The sequence below is a fragment of the Chanodichthys erythropterus genome, chromosome 19 (genome assembly GCF_024489055.1).
Source record: "Chanodichthys erythropterus isolate Z2021 chromosome 19, ASM2448905v1, whole genome shotgun sequence".
NCBI lineage: Eukaryota > Metazoa > Chordata > Actinopteri > Cypriniformes > Xenocyprididae > Chanodichthys > Chanodichthys erythropterus.
Window position 1 is genome coordinate 19127245 of NC_090239.1, and position 16550 is coordinate 19143794.

The 16550-nt window shown below is 36.7% G+C and overlaps 2 protein-coding genes across 6 annotated transcripts in view; one reads left to right on the top strand and one right to left on the bottom strand.

Moving 5' to 3' along the window:
* si:ch211-141o9.10 (probable endonuclease 4) lies at positions 1-9065 on the bottom strand. The gene is given in 9 exon segments (XM_067370073.1): positions 1-102; positions 193-322; positions 5941-6045; positions 6212-6343; positions 6436-6615; positions 6809-7018; positions 7099-7279; positions 8966-9013; positions 9015-9065. Coding segments are annotated over 9 exon segments (1107 nt in total). The 3' UTR covers positions 1-32.
* The window catches only part of tnrc6ba (trinucleotide repeat containing adaptor 6Ba), a 21276-nt gene continuing 12758 nt past the window's right edge, over positions 8033-16550 (top strand). For 2 of the 5 annotated variants that reach the window (XR_010892767.1, XM_067370068.1), the window contains exons 1-5: positions 8033-8279; positions 9441-9528; positions 14678-14699; positions 15822-16172; positions 16410-16436. Coding sequence is in view for 4 of the 5 variants with exons in the window: in XM_067370068.1 (XP_067226169.1) it covers positions 9472-9528; positions 14678-14699; positions 15822-16172; positions 16410-16436 (457 nt within the window). In the remaining variant the exon portion in view is untranslated. Of the gene's footprint in view, positions 8280-9440; positions 9529-14677; positions 14726-15821; positions 16173-16409; positions 16437-16550 lie in introns of those variants that run through there. The other 3 variants (XM_067370069.1, XM_067370071.1, XM_067370070.1) reach the window with 3 other exon arrangements.

Here is a 16550-nt window from a genome sequence, read left to right on the forward strand (position 1 = left end):
ATCCGCCAAGGAAGCTGGCACCCAGCATATGTCTAATTCTTCACCCTATTTTCACAAAGGGAGTAAAGGAGCTCTATCTGTTCAGCATACTCAAAGCCTGGGCTAGAAAGAGAGGATGCAGTTAAAATGCAAGTCAATGTTGTCGGTTCATTTAATTTGCACCAAATTTTGTTTTTCCAACCTGAAACTTACCGACCGGGTGTTTCCAAAATCAGAGGGATATTATCCAGACGAGGCTCATTCACAATTTCTCGGAAAGCAGTAATACCGATTTGGCCACGTCCAATGTCTTCATGGCGGTCCAGATTGCTGCCTAATGTTCCTTTTAAAGAAAAATGATTACACAATCTCAAAAGAAGTAAAAATGCTACTTAATATGGTATATTTTGGCTAAACTTGTCACACATTCATTGTTGTGCATATAAATTGAGTCATTGTACAGCCAATTACAACAGTGCTGCAGTGATGACGTATTTTTGTTGGCCAACCCAGAAGTTAGTTTCACCCTGGTTCTCTCTACAAAAAATCCTATAGCATTTTTCCACTGGCTTTTGGATTATTGCATAAAATAAGCTCTGTGACCAAGAAAGGTTTTTGATTCTTACACGTTTTGTTTATAATAATAATCTTCACAAATTAACACAACTTTTAGGAATTTTGAAGCCTAAATACATACGAGATGTAAAAAGTTAGACATAGGCTATAAATAAACTACATCACAGTCACATGACTTCAAAGTCACCATCGCTAAGCTTCTGACAACTATTTCACTCTTTATTAAAAAAACATTTTCCCTTAAAGTCTGAGTTAGGATAATTTGCAAGAGCGTGATTATAAACACAATGAGGCTGTAAAAGCGGACTAGTGAGTTCCCTGGACTAGTGAGTTCCCTGACATTATCTATAGTCCCATTTAACCACTTGTTAGTAACCCTCTGTTTCAAGACAAGACATTTAAAAAAAAAAAAAATTGGGTGTGTTCGGGTCTTTTTTTACCCTAAAGTGAAATTACACGTGAAATTATGCTGTTTTTGTTGTGTGTATATACAGGTGCTGGTCATATAATTAGAACATCATCAAAAAGTTGATTTATTTTACTAATTATATTCAAAAAGTGAAACTTGTATATTATATTCATTCATTACACAGAGACTGATATATTTCAAATGTTTATTTCTTTTAATTTTGATGATTATAACTGACAACTAAGGAAAATCCCAAATTCAGTATCTCAGAAAATTAGAATATTGTGAAAAGGTTCAATATTGAAGACACCTGGTGCCACACTCTAATCAGCTAATTAACTCAAAACACCTGCAAAGGCATTTAAATAGTCTCTCAGTCTAGTTCTGTAGGCTACGCAATCATAAGGAAGACTGCTGACTTGACAGTTGTCCAAAAGGTCATTACAAAAGAGGCTGGCTGTTCACAGAGCTCTGTGTCCAAGCACATTAATAGAGAGGTGAAGGGAAGGAAAAGATGTTGCAGAAAAAAGTGTACAAGCAATAGGGATAACCGCACCCTGGAGAGGATTGTGAAACAAAACCCATTCAAAAATGTGGGGGAGATTCACAAAGAGTGGACTGCAGCTGGAGTCAGTGCTTCAAGAACCACTACGCACAGACGTATGCAAGACATGGGTTTCAGCTGTCGCATTCCTTGTGTCAAGCCACTCTTGAACAACAGACAGCTTCAGAAGCGTCTCACCTGGGCTAAAGACAAAAAGGACTGGACTGCTGCTGAGTGGTCCAAAGTTATGTTCTCTGATGAAAGTAAATTTTGCATTTCCTTTGGAAATCAGGGTCCCAGAGTCTGAAGGAAGAGAGGAGAGGCACACAATCCACGTTGCTTGAGGTCCAGTGTAAAGTTTCCACAGTCAGTGATGTTTTGGGGTGCCATGTCATCTGCTGTTGTTGGTCCACTGTGTTTTCTGAGGTCCAAGGTCAACGCAGCCGTATACCAGGAAGTTTTAGAGCACTTCATGCTTCCTGCTGCTGACCAACTTTATGGAGATGCAGATTTCATTTTTCAACAGGACTTGGCACCTGCACACAGTGCCAAAGCTACCAGTACCTGGTTTAAGGACCATGGTATCCGTGTTCTTAATTGGCCAGCAAACTCGCCTGACCTTAAGCCCATAGAAAATCTATGGGGTATTGTGAAGAGGAAGATGTGATATGCCAGACCCAACAATGAATAAGAGCTGAAGGCCACTATCAGAGCAACCTGGGCTCTCATAACACCTGAGCAGTGCCACAGACTGATCGACTCCATGCCACGCCGCATTGCTGCAATAATTCAGGCAAAAGGAGCCCCAACTAAGTATTGAGTGCTGTACATGCTCATATATATATATATAATGATTACATCTGTTAGTTAGATTTGTCTTAATGTGACTGTAGAGCAAAAGTACATAGACCAAATAGTCTAAATTTGAAGGAAAAAGGTTTGGAAAAGAAAAAGACCACATTTCACTTTGCTGCCACCTATTGATGAACCACTGAAGCATAAAAAGGAGATTCAAGCTGTTCATCATCATCAACATTTTTTCATATTTTCTTACTTGCATAAAGGTTTATGCAAGTAAAATGTATCAGTTTAGTTTGAACACATTTCAGAGTAATATTGATGTTGTTTTGGTGAAAAGGAATATGTAGGTTTCATAAATTTAGAATGTTTTGAGCAGTCATCAGTTATAAGTTTCAAATGAATTGAATTAAATCCATTGAGGTAAACAGAGTTCATTATGGTAATTATCATATATTATATGAACTTATACATTTCATCTAATGATATATTCAACTAAATTTTATCGTATATACTTAGGACCATGTGATATTTCAGTTTTTCTTTTTTAATAAATCTGCAAAAATGTCAACAATTCTGTGTTTTTCTGTCAATATGGGGTGCTGTGTGTACATTAATGAGGAAAAAAATGAACTTAAATGATTTTAGCAAATGGCTGCAATATAACAAAGAGTGAAAAATGTAAGGGGGTCTGAATACTTTCCGTACCCACTGTATATATATTGCATCTTGCATCACACTGGTTTTTGATGTTTTTAAATTATAATAAAACATGTTTTAATGCATTAAATGTCAAGGGGGGTCCGTGTACGTTTTGATAGTTTGTTTTCCAATTTGAAATGAAATACGCAGAAACGAGGAAACGGTCGTTTCCCGTTTTTTCGTTTGTTAAAAAAAACGGAAAAACAAGATTTTGACTCGATTTTCGTTTTTTCGGGTCACGGATAGAAAATGGAAACACGACTTCAAAACTCGTTTTCCACATGTGGGCGGTCATTACACGCCCCTTTCAGCCGATTGGTCAATCAAATCTGAGCCAGTGACGTCATCTTCAGTTCGTTCAACAAAATAACAGTCCTCTGCCGCTATATCAGTATGTCATAAATCGGCTTTCTTCTGTGCAACCTAACGCGTATTTCACAGAAATATTTATTTCAGAAATGTTAATCAGCACACAGACTGTTGTAATGCTGTTTGTAGTTTAATAGTGAAACTACCCACACAGAGGAGCGGATGAAAAGCAGAGATTAAAAAAAAAAAAACAAAAAAAAAAACTAGTTTTTATTTTATTCTATTTTGAATAAATAGAATAAATCACAATAAATAAATAGTGTAAGCAATTTTGAAAAACGAACAATAGCTCATCTCTATTTATTTATTTTATATAGCCTAATTGCCTGCTGAAATGTTAATAACCCTTTGATTAAAAGATTGAGGCAATATGTAAAGATCAAACATTAAAGATCAAAATTACAGCATAGCTATTTTAGTTAGCTATTTTAGAATTAATTTAAAGCTGAACTGAAACAGAAACCGGCGTTATAACTACCTCTCTAATTTGACACAAATCCAAATGTTTCAATATTCACGATTTGGAGGCTAAACTATATTTATTATTTAAACGCTTTTATTGTAGCCTACACAGACTACTTAAAATGAGCAGTAGGCCTATAACTTTTTATATATTTGGTTGAATGTACATATTTTGACAGTTAACAGGCTGTGGCGTCAAGTTACTAAAACTGATGTTGTGTGTGCGTGAGGCGCCGACGCGTTCACTTGAATTTTCTTATAAAAGCGGAAACAACTTAATACTTAGACATTTATGGTCAAATATATGTAACACCATTAGAATCTGTGAAGGGTTAAATAGGCCTATTATTTTTGTACACTCACAATAAAAACAAAACATTGCTCGTAAAATAAACAAAGAAATTTTATGCCGTCTTGGTTTCCTTTCTGTGAACTTCTCAAAAATGAACCGACACTCATATTGTTGCATTTTTTCCCCTTTCATTTTGGTAATATTAATTACTTAAGTGAAATAAATTTCGCGCATAGACATAGGCTATTTAGCCTATTCCTTTTTGAATCCTTTGTTCTCCGTTAACAGAAGCGCTGCAGGTGCGTGATGATAATGAATCCTCATGTTCTGTTGTTTATTCTGCTATTTGTTTATGTAGGCTAAAACTAACCCCCTGGAATTTTTTAATGATTCACAGACATTTATCAAATTTCGTTTAATTCTAATTTAATATAATCTTGTCGGTTAATGAAACGATGATCGCATCAGTTGAAAGTCAGGGGGAAAAAAACAGAAATTATATTGACAAGGCAACAATAATTTTCGTTTAGTTTAAGTTTTTCAAAACGTCCACAGAACTGCATACAGTAAATTTTCCCGCTGTTTAAGCCACGAATATTTACAAAATAAAATAATTACAAAGATGATAAAAGATAATAAAATAATTACAAAGATAATAAAACTTCTATGTTTAATATACGAGAGTTTTTGTTTTGCTGTTGTCCACTGAAGCAATTGACGCAGAATCGCCAATAGCCGTTAAATCGAAATTGAAAGTAAAATGTTCAGGGCCATTTATAGCTAATTCATTCAAAAGCGAAGGAAAGACAGAAAAAGTGAGGATAGCAAGCAAACTGTGACATATAATAATGTTCACTGTGTTAATAAAAGTGTTTAATTTAAGAGATAAAATCTGTATGGCCATTTATAAGCTAAGGAAAACTAAAAAGCCCCCCGATGGTGATACCGTTATAGGTGTTGCCACCTAGTGGATAGCCTATTTTCTAATATGACTGCATAGTCTACTGCAAGGAATGCGTCTGTTAATTGATTGAATTTAAATGTATAAAAATGTAAACAAAACATTAAAATAAGAAAAAAAAAAGAGTGCAGTAGCCAGTGATCTATAATAGATAATAGTCTGTCATTATGTATAGCCTATTGATCGGTGGTAGTAGCCCAAAGGATGTCATGCGCTTGGTAACAGATGTAGAGGCATTTACATTTTAAAAACAGCTTAAAAACAGACTTAATTAAATTTACTGTAGGTTTTTTTAAACTTTTTTTATCTGTGCAAACATATTTCTGTGAAATACGCGTTAGGTTGCACAGAAGAAAGCCGATATATGACATCTACTGATATAGCGGCAGAGGACTATTATTTTGTTGAACGAACTGAAGATGACGTCACTGGCTCAGATTTGATTGACCAATCAGCTGAAAGGGGCGTGTAATGACCGCCCACATGTGGAAAACGAGTTTTGAAGTCGTGTTTCCGTTTTCTATCCGTGACCCGAAAAAAACGAAAATCGAGTCAAAATCTCGTTTTTCTGTTTTTTTTTAACAAACGAAAAAACGGGAAACGACCGTTTTCTCGTTTCTGCGTATTTCATTTCAAATTGGAAAACAAACTATCAAAACGTACACGGACCAAGGGGGTATTACTGATGTATTTTATGTTGTAGAATAAAATGTGAAAATAACTTGTGTTCACCACTTCATTTCAGTCATTTAACCAAAACCCCACTGACAAATACTAACTCGTTTTCGGGTTTTGGCCAACAAAAACACATCATCCCTGTAGCACGCTGTGAAATGAATGCTGCATACCTTTAGAGTCATTTAAATGAACGGCTCTCAAATAATGCAACCCAACCACACTGTCAAATTCATCAAGCATATTCTTCACTCCTCCAGGTGGTGAAATGTCATAGCCTAAACAGAAGAGTATCATGTCAAATACTTTATATATATTTAAACTGCAGAGCTATTTTAAAGTTTAAATTAAGTTTTGTCATGTAAGCCCATACTTTTGATCTTTGTTCTAAAGACATCTTTTTCCAAATACTTTGTGTTAATATCTATGGGACTTCACACGTACCTGCTGCAAAAGCATGGCAAGTGTCCAGACACACCCCAACACGTGTCTTATCACGCACCCGGTCTATTATGCTTCTCAGTTCACTGAACTGCCCACCTACAGTGCTGCCCTGACCGCTCATGTTTTCAAGCACTATTGAGAGAAAAGAAAGAGAAAAAGCTAAATTCACCAGAAAGCATAAACACAGTTGCACATTTTCTAGAAATCAGGGTTGTATAGTTGACCTGTAATAACGGCAGGGGTTTGCTGGTGTGCGTGGTTAATAGCTTGGGCAATTTTCTCCATGCATTTCTCAGGGCTGGAGTCTATAGCAGCTCCAGGGTGAAAGTTAAACTGGCTGAGGCCCAGTGCACTGCAGCGACTCAGTTCATCCACAAGCATAGACTGGCTCTTACTGAACACATCTGGATTACAACATGCAGAGTCATTTGACAAACTGTCTTATAGGCTATACAAAACATATGCAGCCTAGAGTATTAATTATTGATTAGATATTTACTAAATCAACTAAAATATGCCAACCGCATGGCTCCATCTTTAAATAATCAGTATTTGATGGATGCACACAACCAGAGCAGGAACAGTCAGCACACAAACCTTCTTTGGGGGAACCGCAGTTCATCAAATAAGATCCATGTGGCAGGATGTGTATCGGATCGAAGCCATGTTGAGCACAGGCTTTTTGAAATTTAACTGCAGCAGCTGGATCAAGTGCTGGTCTGGTCCAGGAGCGCTGGGAGCCCAAGAAAAGGGCAAAAGCATGACCTCCTATGGCCACACTTGATTCGACTGCTTTCCATATTCCTCCTTAAGAATATTTGTAAAATTAATATGCACTCAGCACAAACACTGGATCTTTAAATCCATCTTAAATCATCTTTGCTAACCTGATATTGAGACGTGTGCACCTATGTATTTTCTCTTTGCCTTTTTCTTCAATTTCTGGGCCATTTCTTCCTCTCTGCTGCTGCCATCTGATGGTTCTGCATCAGAATGTTGTAGCTCCTTTGTTTCAGTAACCTCCTCTGTCTTTCTCTTCTCGCCTTTTCTTCGTGAGGCCATGTTTTTCTGAGTCAAGAATAAGCATGTGGTTAGACATTCTTAACACTATGAGTAATAATCAACCAAATATAATGTGGTAAATCTACGCCAATGAAAACATTAATAATCATGAACCAAAAATTGGTGTGCAGTAAAACAAAGATTTTTCATTTTTCATTAATAATACTCTAGTTTTAAAATGATTTAGGCTACGTTTGTAGGCTATTAAGGCAGGTCATTTGTGAGATGACATTTATACGTGCATATTTTTAAATAACAATTTATTTTTCTTTCATTCTGCTTTCTAAAAATAAAAAAGAAAGAAAAAAAGAAATTGGAAATCACTAATAGTTGTATTCTATGGACAATTTTATAGGCTACATTTAACAGAAGGTAGAAAAATGATTAAAAGAGGATTTTTTTGTCTAGATAAAAGCTCTTACAATGACAACATAAAAGTCAAACATATTGTCTTTATAATTTTCACTGTATTTTATTAAAATGTATGTTTATACGAAAAAGAAAACACCTGTACTAAATAAAACATTATTTACATTTTATTGATGTGAAATTTGATAGGATAGACTAAGGTAGCCATTTAACTGATATTGAAAGAGAAACAATATTGTAACCGTTGAACAACGAACAACCATTCCACAATAAATAGTACTTTTTTAATTATAAAAACGGCCAAATAAAGAGTTATTGGACTTTTAATATTGAAGGTCAAAAATCTCCCTCGGCTGCCCCCCTTCCGTCAGACCTGTCCAGACACACACATTCACACCGAGCAGTAAAATGGCCGACCGTCAACCAACTGACTTTACAGCGCTTTAAACACAGATTTCGCCTCTATCGTTTACATTGTCGTATTTCATATTTAAAAACTATAGAAGGAGTGTTTTCATTACTAGCTTTTAGATTTTGATGGAGTGTTGTATTTCACGTTGCCTCAAAACCCAGAAATTCGCACTTAAGCACTTTAGCTGTAGCTAGAAGACTAGCTGCGGTGCATGTAATTCCTGAGGTAAGTGCTTTGTTTTAAAGAGCAATTTATATAAAATGTTATTTGCTACGAATGGCATTAATATGCATTCGTAAAACCGCAGTGGTGTGAAAGCATTTATGTGTAATATAGTTTTTCCTCGTCGACATCTGTTAGCCACTAGCTCGGTTGCTAGTTAAATTAGCCAGCAAGCTAGTTAGCATCTGCTTGTTTGCAACTTTAGCTTTCCGCTGGTCGATCGTAAAAACATACTGGTTTTTATTTAGTACTGTACTAATTAATATGGACAATGATTTTGCATTAAATAAAAACACGCATGAGTTGGCTCTATGGTTTTGCTGGGCAATGTAACGTTATAACGTTACCGACTCATGGTCTATTGCTGTTACTCCCCATATTTGACCAAATGCATATTTATGCATGTCTTGTTTTGACGGTTGCTTACCCTTTTGATTTTTGTTGTGATCCGTATGCAGTTAATCGGCGGCTTCAGGGGGAATTTAACGAAATTACGTTACCTGATTTACGTGTAGTGTTTGTCAGTGTCTCTTGCTAACAAACTAGCTAACTCGGTAACAAGATTTGTCAGGACCACTAGAGCGTACGAGTTAACTGCATATTCCAGTTATTACCGTTAAAACAGTTGATTTTGCACGAATCATTCTGATAGCTGACGTATGGAATGTATTTAAAATCGTATATTGCACCGGAGGAAATGGGCGGGTGGGTGAACGGAGCGCCGGTCCGAAAATGCCCTGCCTGCCAATTGCAGGCTCGCAGACCGACAGCAGCAATAGTTTCTCCCATTACCACGATTACAGTATGATTTTAATGGGAATCCGATTTATTGCATGACACATGCAAACTCAGGTTGACCCCAAAACCAAGCATTCCTTTGTAGTTACGTATTCAGTGATTTGTGATGATATGATCATGTGTTTGGTGCCGCTGTTATGTCTCAGGCTGTTATGCATTTGGTTTGGCAGCACCTTTTAGTGTCTGGATTTGTTGAAGGAGATACTTAACAAAAACTGTACATTTTCCAGATCCTTGGTACTGGGTACTCTGGATTAGACAAAAAAGGTCTAGGCCTATATATCCTTGAGAAGGTTTTATAGACGGACATGTTTGTTTTGACCAATATTGTTTTAAACAGTATGATGAGTTCCATATCTTTTGTAGAAAGGAGCATCAGGAAAGGGAGCAGCAGTTCATGGAAGACAAGAAAAGGAAAAAGGAAGATAAAAGGAAACGGGAAACCTCACAGAAGGTAATTGTTATATTATGTATGAATTCATTATTTTGGATTGTTAAATTATAGCAAATTAATGCACTCCTTGTGGTGGTAATGCAATCGGCCACTATGCAGGCGTGCATTATTGTTCAATAATGCAGTGTCCCAGAGTACATTTTTAGCTTGTGTGTAGTACTTTCTTACACCACTGATTTCAGCATCTTGTTAAAGGTGCAGTAAGCAATTTCTGAGAAATACTGTTAAAAGTGGATTGGACTGAGCACCAAAACACAACTGTAGCCAATCAGCAGTAAGGGGCGTGTCCGCTCAATGGGGGGAGGTGCCTGTGTTGCATAGCATGTTTGTGAATATGTGGGCGGAGCTTGGTGATTTCAAATATTAACAGCGTTTCTCAGAAATCGTTTACTGTAGCTTTAATAGACTGAAAGTCATCCAAGCCTCCATTACTAGTTTGTCAAAGCAGAGAGAGAGTAAAAGTAATAGTGTGAAAAATTAAATTGTCATCTTTTTCTATTTTTCTGTAATTTATTTACATTGTTTTTCTTGTTATTTTGCTGTGGGAGGCGGTAAAGGGCCATTAACTCCAAGAATGATGACTATAAAGATAACAATAACTATATTAACATTCACACCAACAGACGACAATGTTCTGTTTATTCCAGAGCATGTGAGCGGAGCCCTGGAATAATAATATAATAATAATAATATAATATTTCCTCCGAAGCGGAGAGCACCTTTTTGAAGATTCTGCTCTGTCCGCTCAGGTCCGCTCGCTCAACGCTTAATGTATTACATTTTTATTATCAAATTAATATTAGGACCTATAGTTGATTTGCCTCCTGTAATTTCATAACATCACTACATACTTCTGACACGCACGTTTGAGGATTGAGGACTCCTCAATGAAAATGTTTTTAAAACAGACTACAAAAACTACATCCCACATCAAAATTGAACTGCAGGGTGATCTATTCCAGGGCTCTACAGTGCGAGTATTTCGCTCGCTTTTGCTCCTAAAAATAGGTGCGTGCGAGTGAAAAAATATTTAGGCGCACGGGTGCACGATCGATTCTCATGAATAGAACTATAAGACAATCGGAACAAAACGTGCACCTCCTAAAATGCGTCTACACAAGAGTTTTGTTTCACACGGCAATCGGCTGCTTTTCATGCCTTCATTCAAAGACGCTGCTTAAGTCAGCAGAGCAAATGCAAAAGACGTGCGATGTACTACACTTCAAAGATTGTTTACAAGGTGAAATGAGATCATCTCATGCTGCTGATGTTTCAGCCAAATTAACTGGAAATACATGTGGATTATCATAAGCAATGTCGGAAATAAACGGGGGCTTGAGGGCAAAAATACCACCAAAAATTAATTAAAACATTTTACTTTCGCTTTTAAAGTTGCGGCAACTCGGAGGCTGCGATTGCTTGAATGGTTTGTGGGTTTGGTATTATTCTTAATGAAAAAACACATAAAAAAAACTGTACAATGACAAACTCGCTTAAATATGCTTTTACATTTCGCTTTGCAACCAAATCTTCATCCATCGTCATTCAGAGAAGTGAGGTGAAATCTGACTCCTGCTGCGACTCTCGTTCAGCTCTCACTGAATTACGCAGACGAGTTCAGTTTTTAACTATCTGTTCTCTAACTAAACAAATTTTTTTATTACGATAAAAAAAATCAAAACGACGGTGCCGCAGTCACGGAGGGCAAGTGATATAAACGATGTTGCGGCTGAACACCGGTAACACAGTCGATCTCAGCAAGCCTAATAATTTAAGTAATATCTCATGAGTATACTCCTGTTTCTCGGCTGAAACGAGTATCCGGTACGGATAAAGCACTTCTGCCGAGTACGAGTATTATACGAGTAATACGAGTCAATATCTGTGCTCGGATTGAATGAAAATCATCATTGGGTAGCTGATTGTGTCAGCGTTCTGTGATAGTCTAGTCCAGTGGTCTCAAACTGCTGGCCCGCGGGCCATTTACGGCCCGCAACTGATCTCAAAAATAAAACATAATCCGGCCCGCTAAATTATTATTATTATTATAATTATTATTCTCTAGTACGCGTCACATACGCGGCCGCGCCGGCATTCTCCTTCTTTCCAATGCGCTTTCGCTCCCGTGGCGTCTGTCGTTGCTATGCAACCATGAGCCGCGCTCTCAACCGCGTCGCTTCTATTATGAGCGCGCTTGCCTAAATTACAGTAAAAGCACTCGACTTTAAGTCACGAGCGTCGTTTTAAATCACCGAAACGCGTCGGATGCTACCATGTCAAGAAACAGAAGAGTGTACAAATGTATTCAAGGGTTGTATTTGTTCTGTACAGTGTTGTTCAGTGCAAGATTTTAATTTTATTTAAGATAGCATGAAGTAAAGGAAAACAGCCTACTTCCACTAAATGTTAAAAACTAATAACAATGAGAGATTTTTATTTTTTGGCAAAATAAAGTTGATATATATAGCTTCAGTTTTTTGTTTATTTCTGACCCCTCCATGGCATCTATGAGTGTTGCTGGTTTTGTTCCTAAATTACTAATTTTTTTTATTCCATGCACCTTGTTGGATGTGAGAAGTTGCACCAGACTATTGCAATTAATAGTATTATATTAGTAGTATTATATTAGTATATTAGTAGTATTACATCAATTACATTAGTAGTATTACATCAATTACATCATAGTATTAGCCTATACAATTATATTACACTGTGTAACAATGAGAGAGACACTGCTGTTTACATTTAGTAGGCCTATGGTAAATAAAATATTGATAGTATAGGTATAAAAATATATGCCGAATTAATTATTTTCTAGGGTTCAAAATTTATACAGATTTGACTGGATTTGAATGGGTACGAAGTTGGCATTGAATTTCATTTAAAATGGTATTAAAAAGGTCTTAAAAAAGCCTTGAATTTCATTTGGAGGATCCTGGGGGTACCCTGGGACCAAATTAACCAAACGAACCGAACTACAACTGTGAACTCACCCTCAGAAATTGTGAACTCACAAATCTCCTTTTTTTACTATCATTAATGTATGGTTCACAAGAGAAATTTTAAGCATATAAATCATTATCAGATCTGAGGTAGATTCAACTGTCGTCATGACTGAGAGAATTAATGTGCTGTGCAGTGTCAGACGCCTAAAGCTTGGTCAGTTTTTACTTTCACTTTCTGTGTATAATTGACTGTGGTTTGAGACTTCTTCAACAGCATAACTCTTGTGCAAAGTTTGCAAATTGCATGTATGATATCCAGGGGATTGCCTTTTGAGTGAAATATTTCTATGCAACATGACATTTTTCTTCATCATCAACTTCTTTGCAAATCTTTGCTTGCAAAATGACAGAGAAGATTATTTTCCTGTGATAATAAAACAAAGTAAATAATTAAATGAGTAAATAAACAAGTAGCCTGAATAAATAAGTAAATTAATGATCAAATAAGTGAACTATTGCACACCCACGCGTGCGATGATATTGTGCATTGGTGATCTCACAGGCTGATGTTTTGACTGGTGCATATCGCTCAACATTATTATACATAGCCCATATGCACAGTAGACATCAAAGTTAAGAACAAAGAAGAAGTAATTGAAAGTTAGTGTGGAGGAACTGAGTTAGCAAAGATTCATCTTGTGAAATACTATAACAGCAAAGTTCTTTCATTTTTTGCTTATGGGTAAATAATTTGAAATGCCTTTGCAGCGCTATACTGTTAACAAACATCCTGACGTCCACACTGTTAAGAGTGCCATTTAGACAAATATGTGCTGCATACTTTCTTCTCAATAACAAAATAAACATACAACAATAATAACAGCGGTGAGAAAACAGCAGTTAGGAAATCATCTGATCATAGTAATGTATATATGCAATTTGGCACTATCGAGTAGGGGTGGGAAATCCGATTCCAAAACGATTTTTGATTGACTTTTTTTCTTATTAGTTTCGTAACCTTTTTTTAATTTAATACATAATCTATGTAATTATAAGTACTTTTTAAATAATTACTATTTAAAAAAAAATTGTATGTTAAGGATTTTTAAATATAGGCTATAAACAGCTTCAAAACAAAAGCAAGTAGTCTAATAAATAATAATAAAGAAGAACAACGAAACATTACAAGCAACAAACAAAGAGTGCTTTCAATATTTAAGAGTATCTGAATGTGTTCCATTCAAAAGCTGTGAGGGATTTTTCCTCTTTCTCATCTTTAGGGTTGTTTGATTATAACTGATGTCATCATAGACAGCGGAAGAATAAGCTGCGTTCACAATAATGCACAGATCTTTTTTGAAATATGACATGTTTTTGTCCAGCCTGTTTAATCCCTTAAGACACCTAACTGACTGTTAACTTTAATTTTGCGTCATAAAAGCATTTTGAGATGCAAGTAGGCTACATTTAAACACTTAAACGGAGTCGCACAAAGCCATTTGCGCAAGCACCGTTCACAAAGTGCACATGGAAATTGAAAGCAGACTTCTGTCAATGTGTTTCGTATTTATAAAATATAAGCCCACAGCACCCCAAACAACATAAATGATGCCTTCGTAGAGAATGCGTATGTCCGTGCAATGTGCGCGTGTGTAATTCGCTCTAGCTTTTCTGAACTGTATGAAAGGGGCAGGGAGCGATTGAGCGGAGCGTCATATGCTCTGGTTTATTCTAACCATGCACTGCAATAATGGCATCTGCAGCTTTAAATGTTTAAGCTTTCTAATATTGGGTGTCATTTTTATCATTCATCAGCTGGAAAAAAATCACTCTGAAAGTTATTCCAACAATATCATTCCTATGTGCCGTTATCGTTATAGCTGTAGTGTGAATTTAACTATACTCATAGAATTAAATGAGTTAAAATCATTAACTTCATAGTTAACTTCATTGTTATAGTTATCATCCTTAGTGTGAATAGGCCTCATGCTCCTCTCAATAGCTAAAATGTTTACAGAAAAATAATCAGCAGCCAAATAGAATCAGTCATTCAACAGCATCATGATATGTGATGAAGACCTGCTTGGCACAAATCTATGAATAAATAAATTTCAAGCATCAGCCCAGCAAAAATTGTTCTATACTTTGAGTAATATAAATGTCTATTGTCATCTATAATGACTTTTTTTCTTTCCTTGTTTCAGGTTGCAGAGCAAAAAAATAAAGGTAACTACATTCTGTTCTCTTTTAAAGTGAGTTTTAGTTTTTGCATTATTCACAGTGTTTTTTTATTATTAGTTTTTTTCAATAGAAATCAGATTTAACAATCCCCTGACCCTCACCAACAAATCCATGGGGTTACATATATTTTGACCATTGATTTCTATAAGAGTTGAAAATTGATAAGTAGCATATACATGCATGCCTACACATAAACACTCACCTACATACACAAGTATATGTGCACACACTCAAGGTAAAAAGAAAAAAAAAGTAAATAAAATACATAAAAAAACACTGGTTTGGCATCCTTTTTGGGCTTAATAGAGAGAAGTACAGTCAATAATAGGGAATTATTTAGAATGATCAAAATAATCAATGAAGGGGTGCCAGATCCTAAGGAATTGTTTTTTTTTTTTTATCCGCTTAATGATTACCTGATCTTTTCAGGATAAAGACATGACATTACATCTCTGATCCACTGGGTGACAGTGGGTGGAGACAAATTTAGTAGTGGTGTTCTGTGTGCCAACAAGGAAGACAAAACAAGGACTTTGATGTTGATAACCATGACTCCAAGTAATGCCACCAGGGAATCTGGCACTAACCTCTCCTGGAAAACCACTGAAAACTAGTGAACCCTCAGCACATTGATATCTGTTGCACATGGGATTAGTACCAGAGAAAATTTGAGCTAAATTATATGAGCTCTATGCACTACTTTGAACTGAATAAGTGAGTGCCGCACACACGTGTCATCCAAGAGTGGTCTGCCAAGATCTTCCTCCCATGTCCTCCTAATTTCATCTAAAGAAGATGCCTGACCTGTTGTTAAATTATAAATGACGGAGATCAAGCCCTTGACTAATATGTTGCATGATAGAAAACTAAACTATCTAAGATAGTTTGGCATTTTTAATGCTATTTTTTTTTTAACTTTCTTGTTTGTACTGTGTGATGATATCCTAAAAGTTACAGAGACAATGTGCCTTTGTGCTGACAAACAAACATATGAAATTAAAAAGTGTCACCATGTTAATGAGTAAAATTTATTTATTCTTTCCTTTATCTTAATGTAGCTTTTCTGCAGTTCTGCTCTCATTTGCTCCTAAATTTTCCACTACACAGTGCCAGAATTGACCAAGCCTCCATCTGCACAGTCTCCTGCCACCCCCAACTCAACTTCCCCCAGCCCTGGCCCCGTCCCCTCTTCAACCCCATCCGCTGCCACCCCGGCTGCTGGCGCCCTCCCTCAGGGTGGGAACAATGCTAAGCGGCCGGCGGTGGCTAACGGACAGCCCTCCCCCGGCACACAGAATTCTCAGCGCTACATGCCCCGTGAAGTGCCCCCTCGATTCCGTGGCCAGCAGGACCATAAAGTGCTACTGAAGAGGGGCCAGCCACCACTGTCCTCCATGCTGCTGGGGGGAGGCAACAGCGGGGGAGACAGCCCCAATGAAACAGTGGCTTCTGCCTCAGGTAAGAATCATCAAGTGAATAATTTGAATAGCAGTGAAAGTTAAACTTTATACTTATCAGAAACACTCCGCCTGCAAATAATTTTGCATGATATGGATTTCTAACATGTCTTTGGAGAGAGGATGTTGGTTAGCAAAATGACTTAAGTCACTTACAGTACCTTTTTAAGGGATAGTTCACCCAAAAATAAGATTCATGAAAATGCAGTTCTTCAAAATATCTTTTTTTGTTTCACAGAAGTCATGCAGGTTTGGAATCACATGGGTGAGTAAATGATGACAGAATTTTTGGGGTGAACTATCCCTGTTTGTATCATACCAGTTTGGTTTATTTACATGTAGGTTATGTGTTATGTAAAGAGTCTGGCAGGTTCATGAA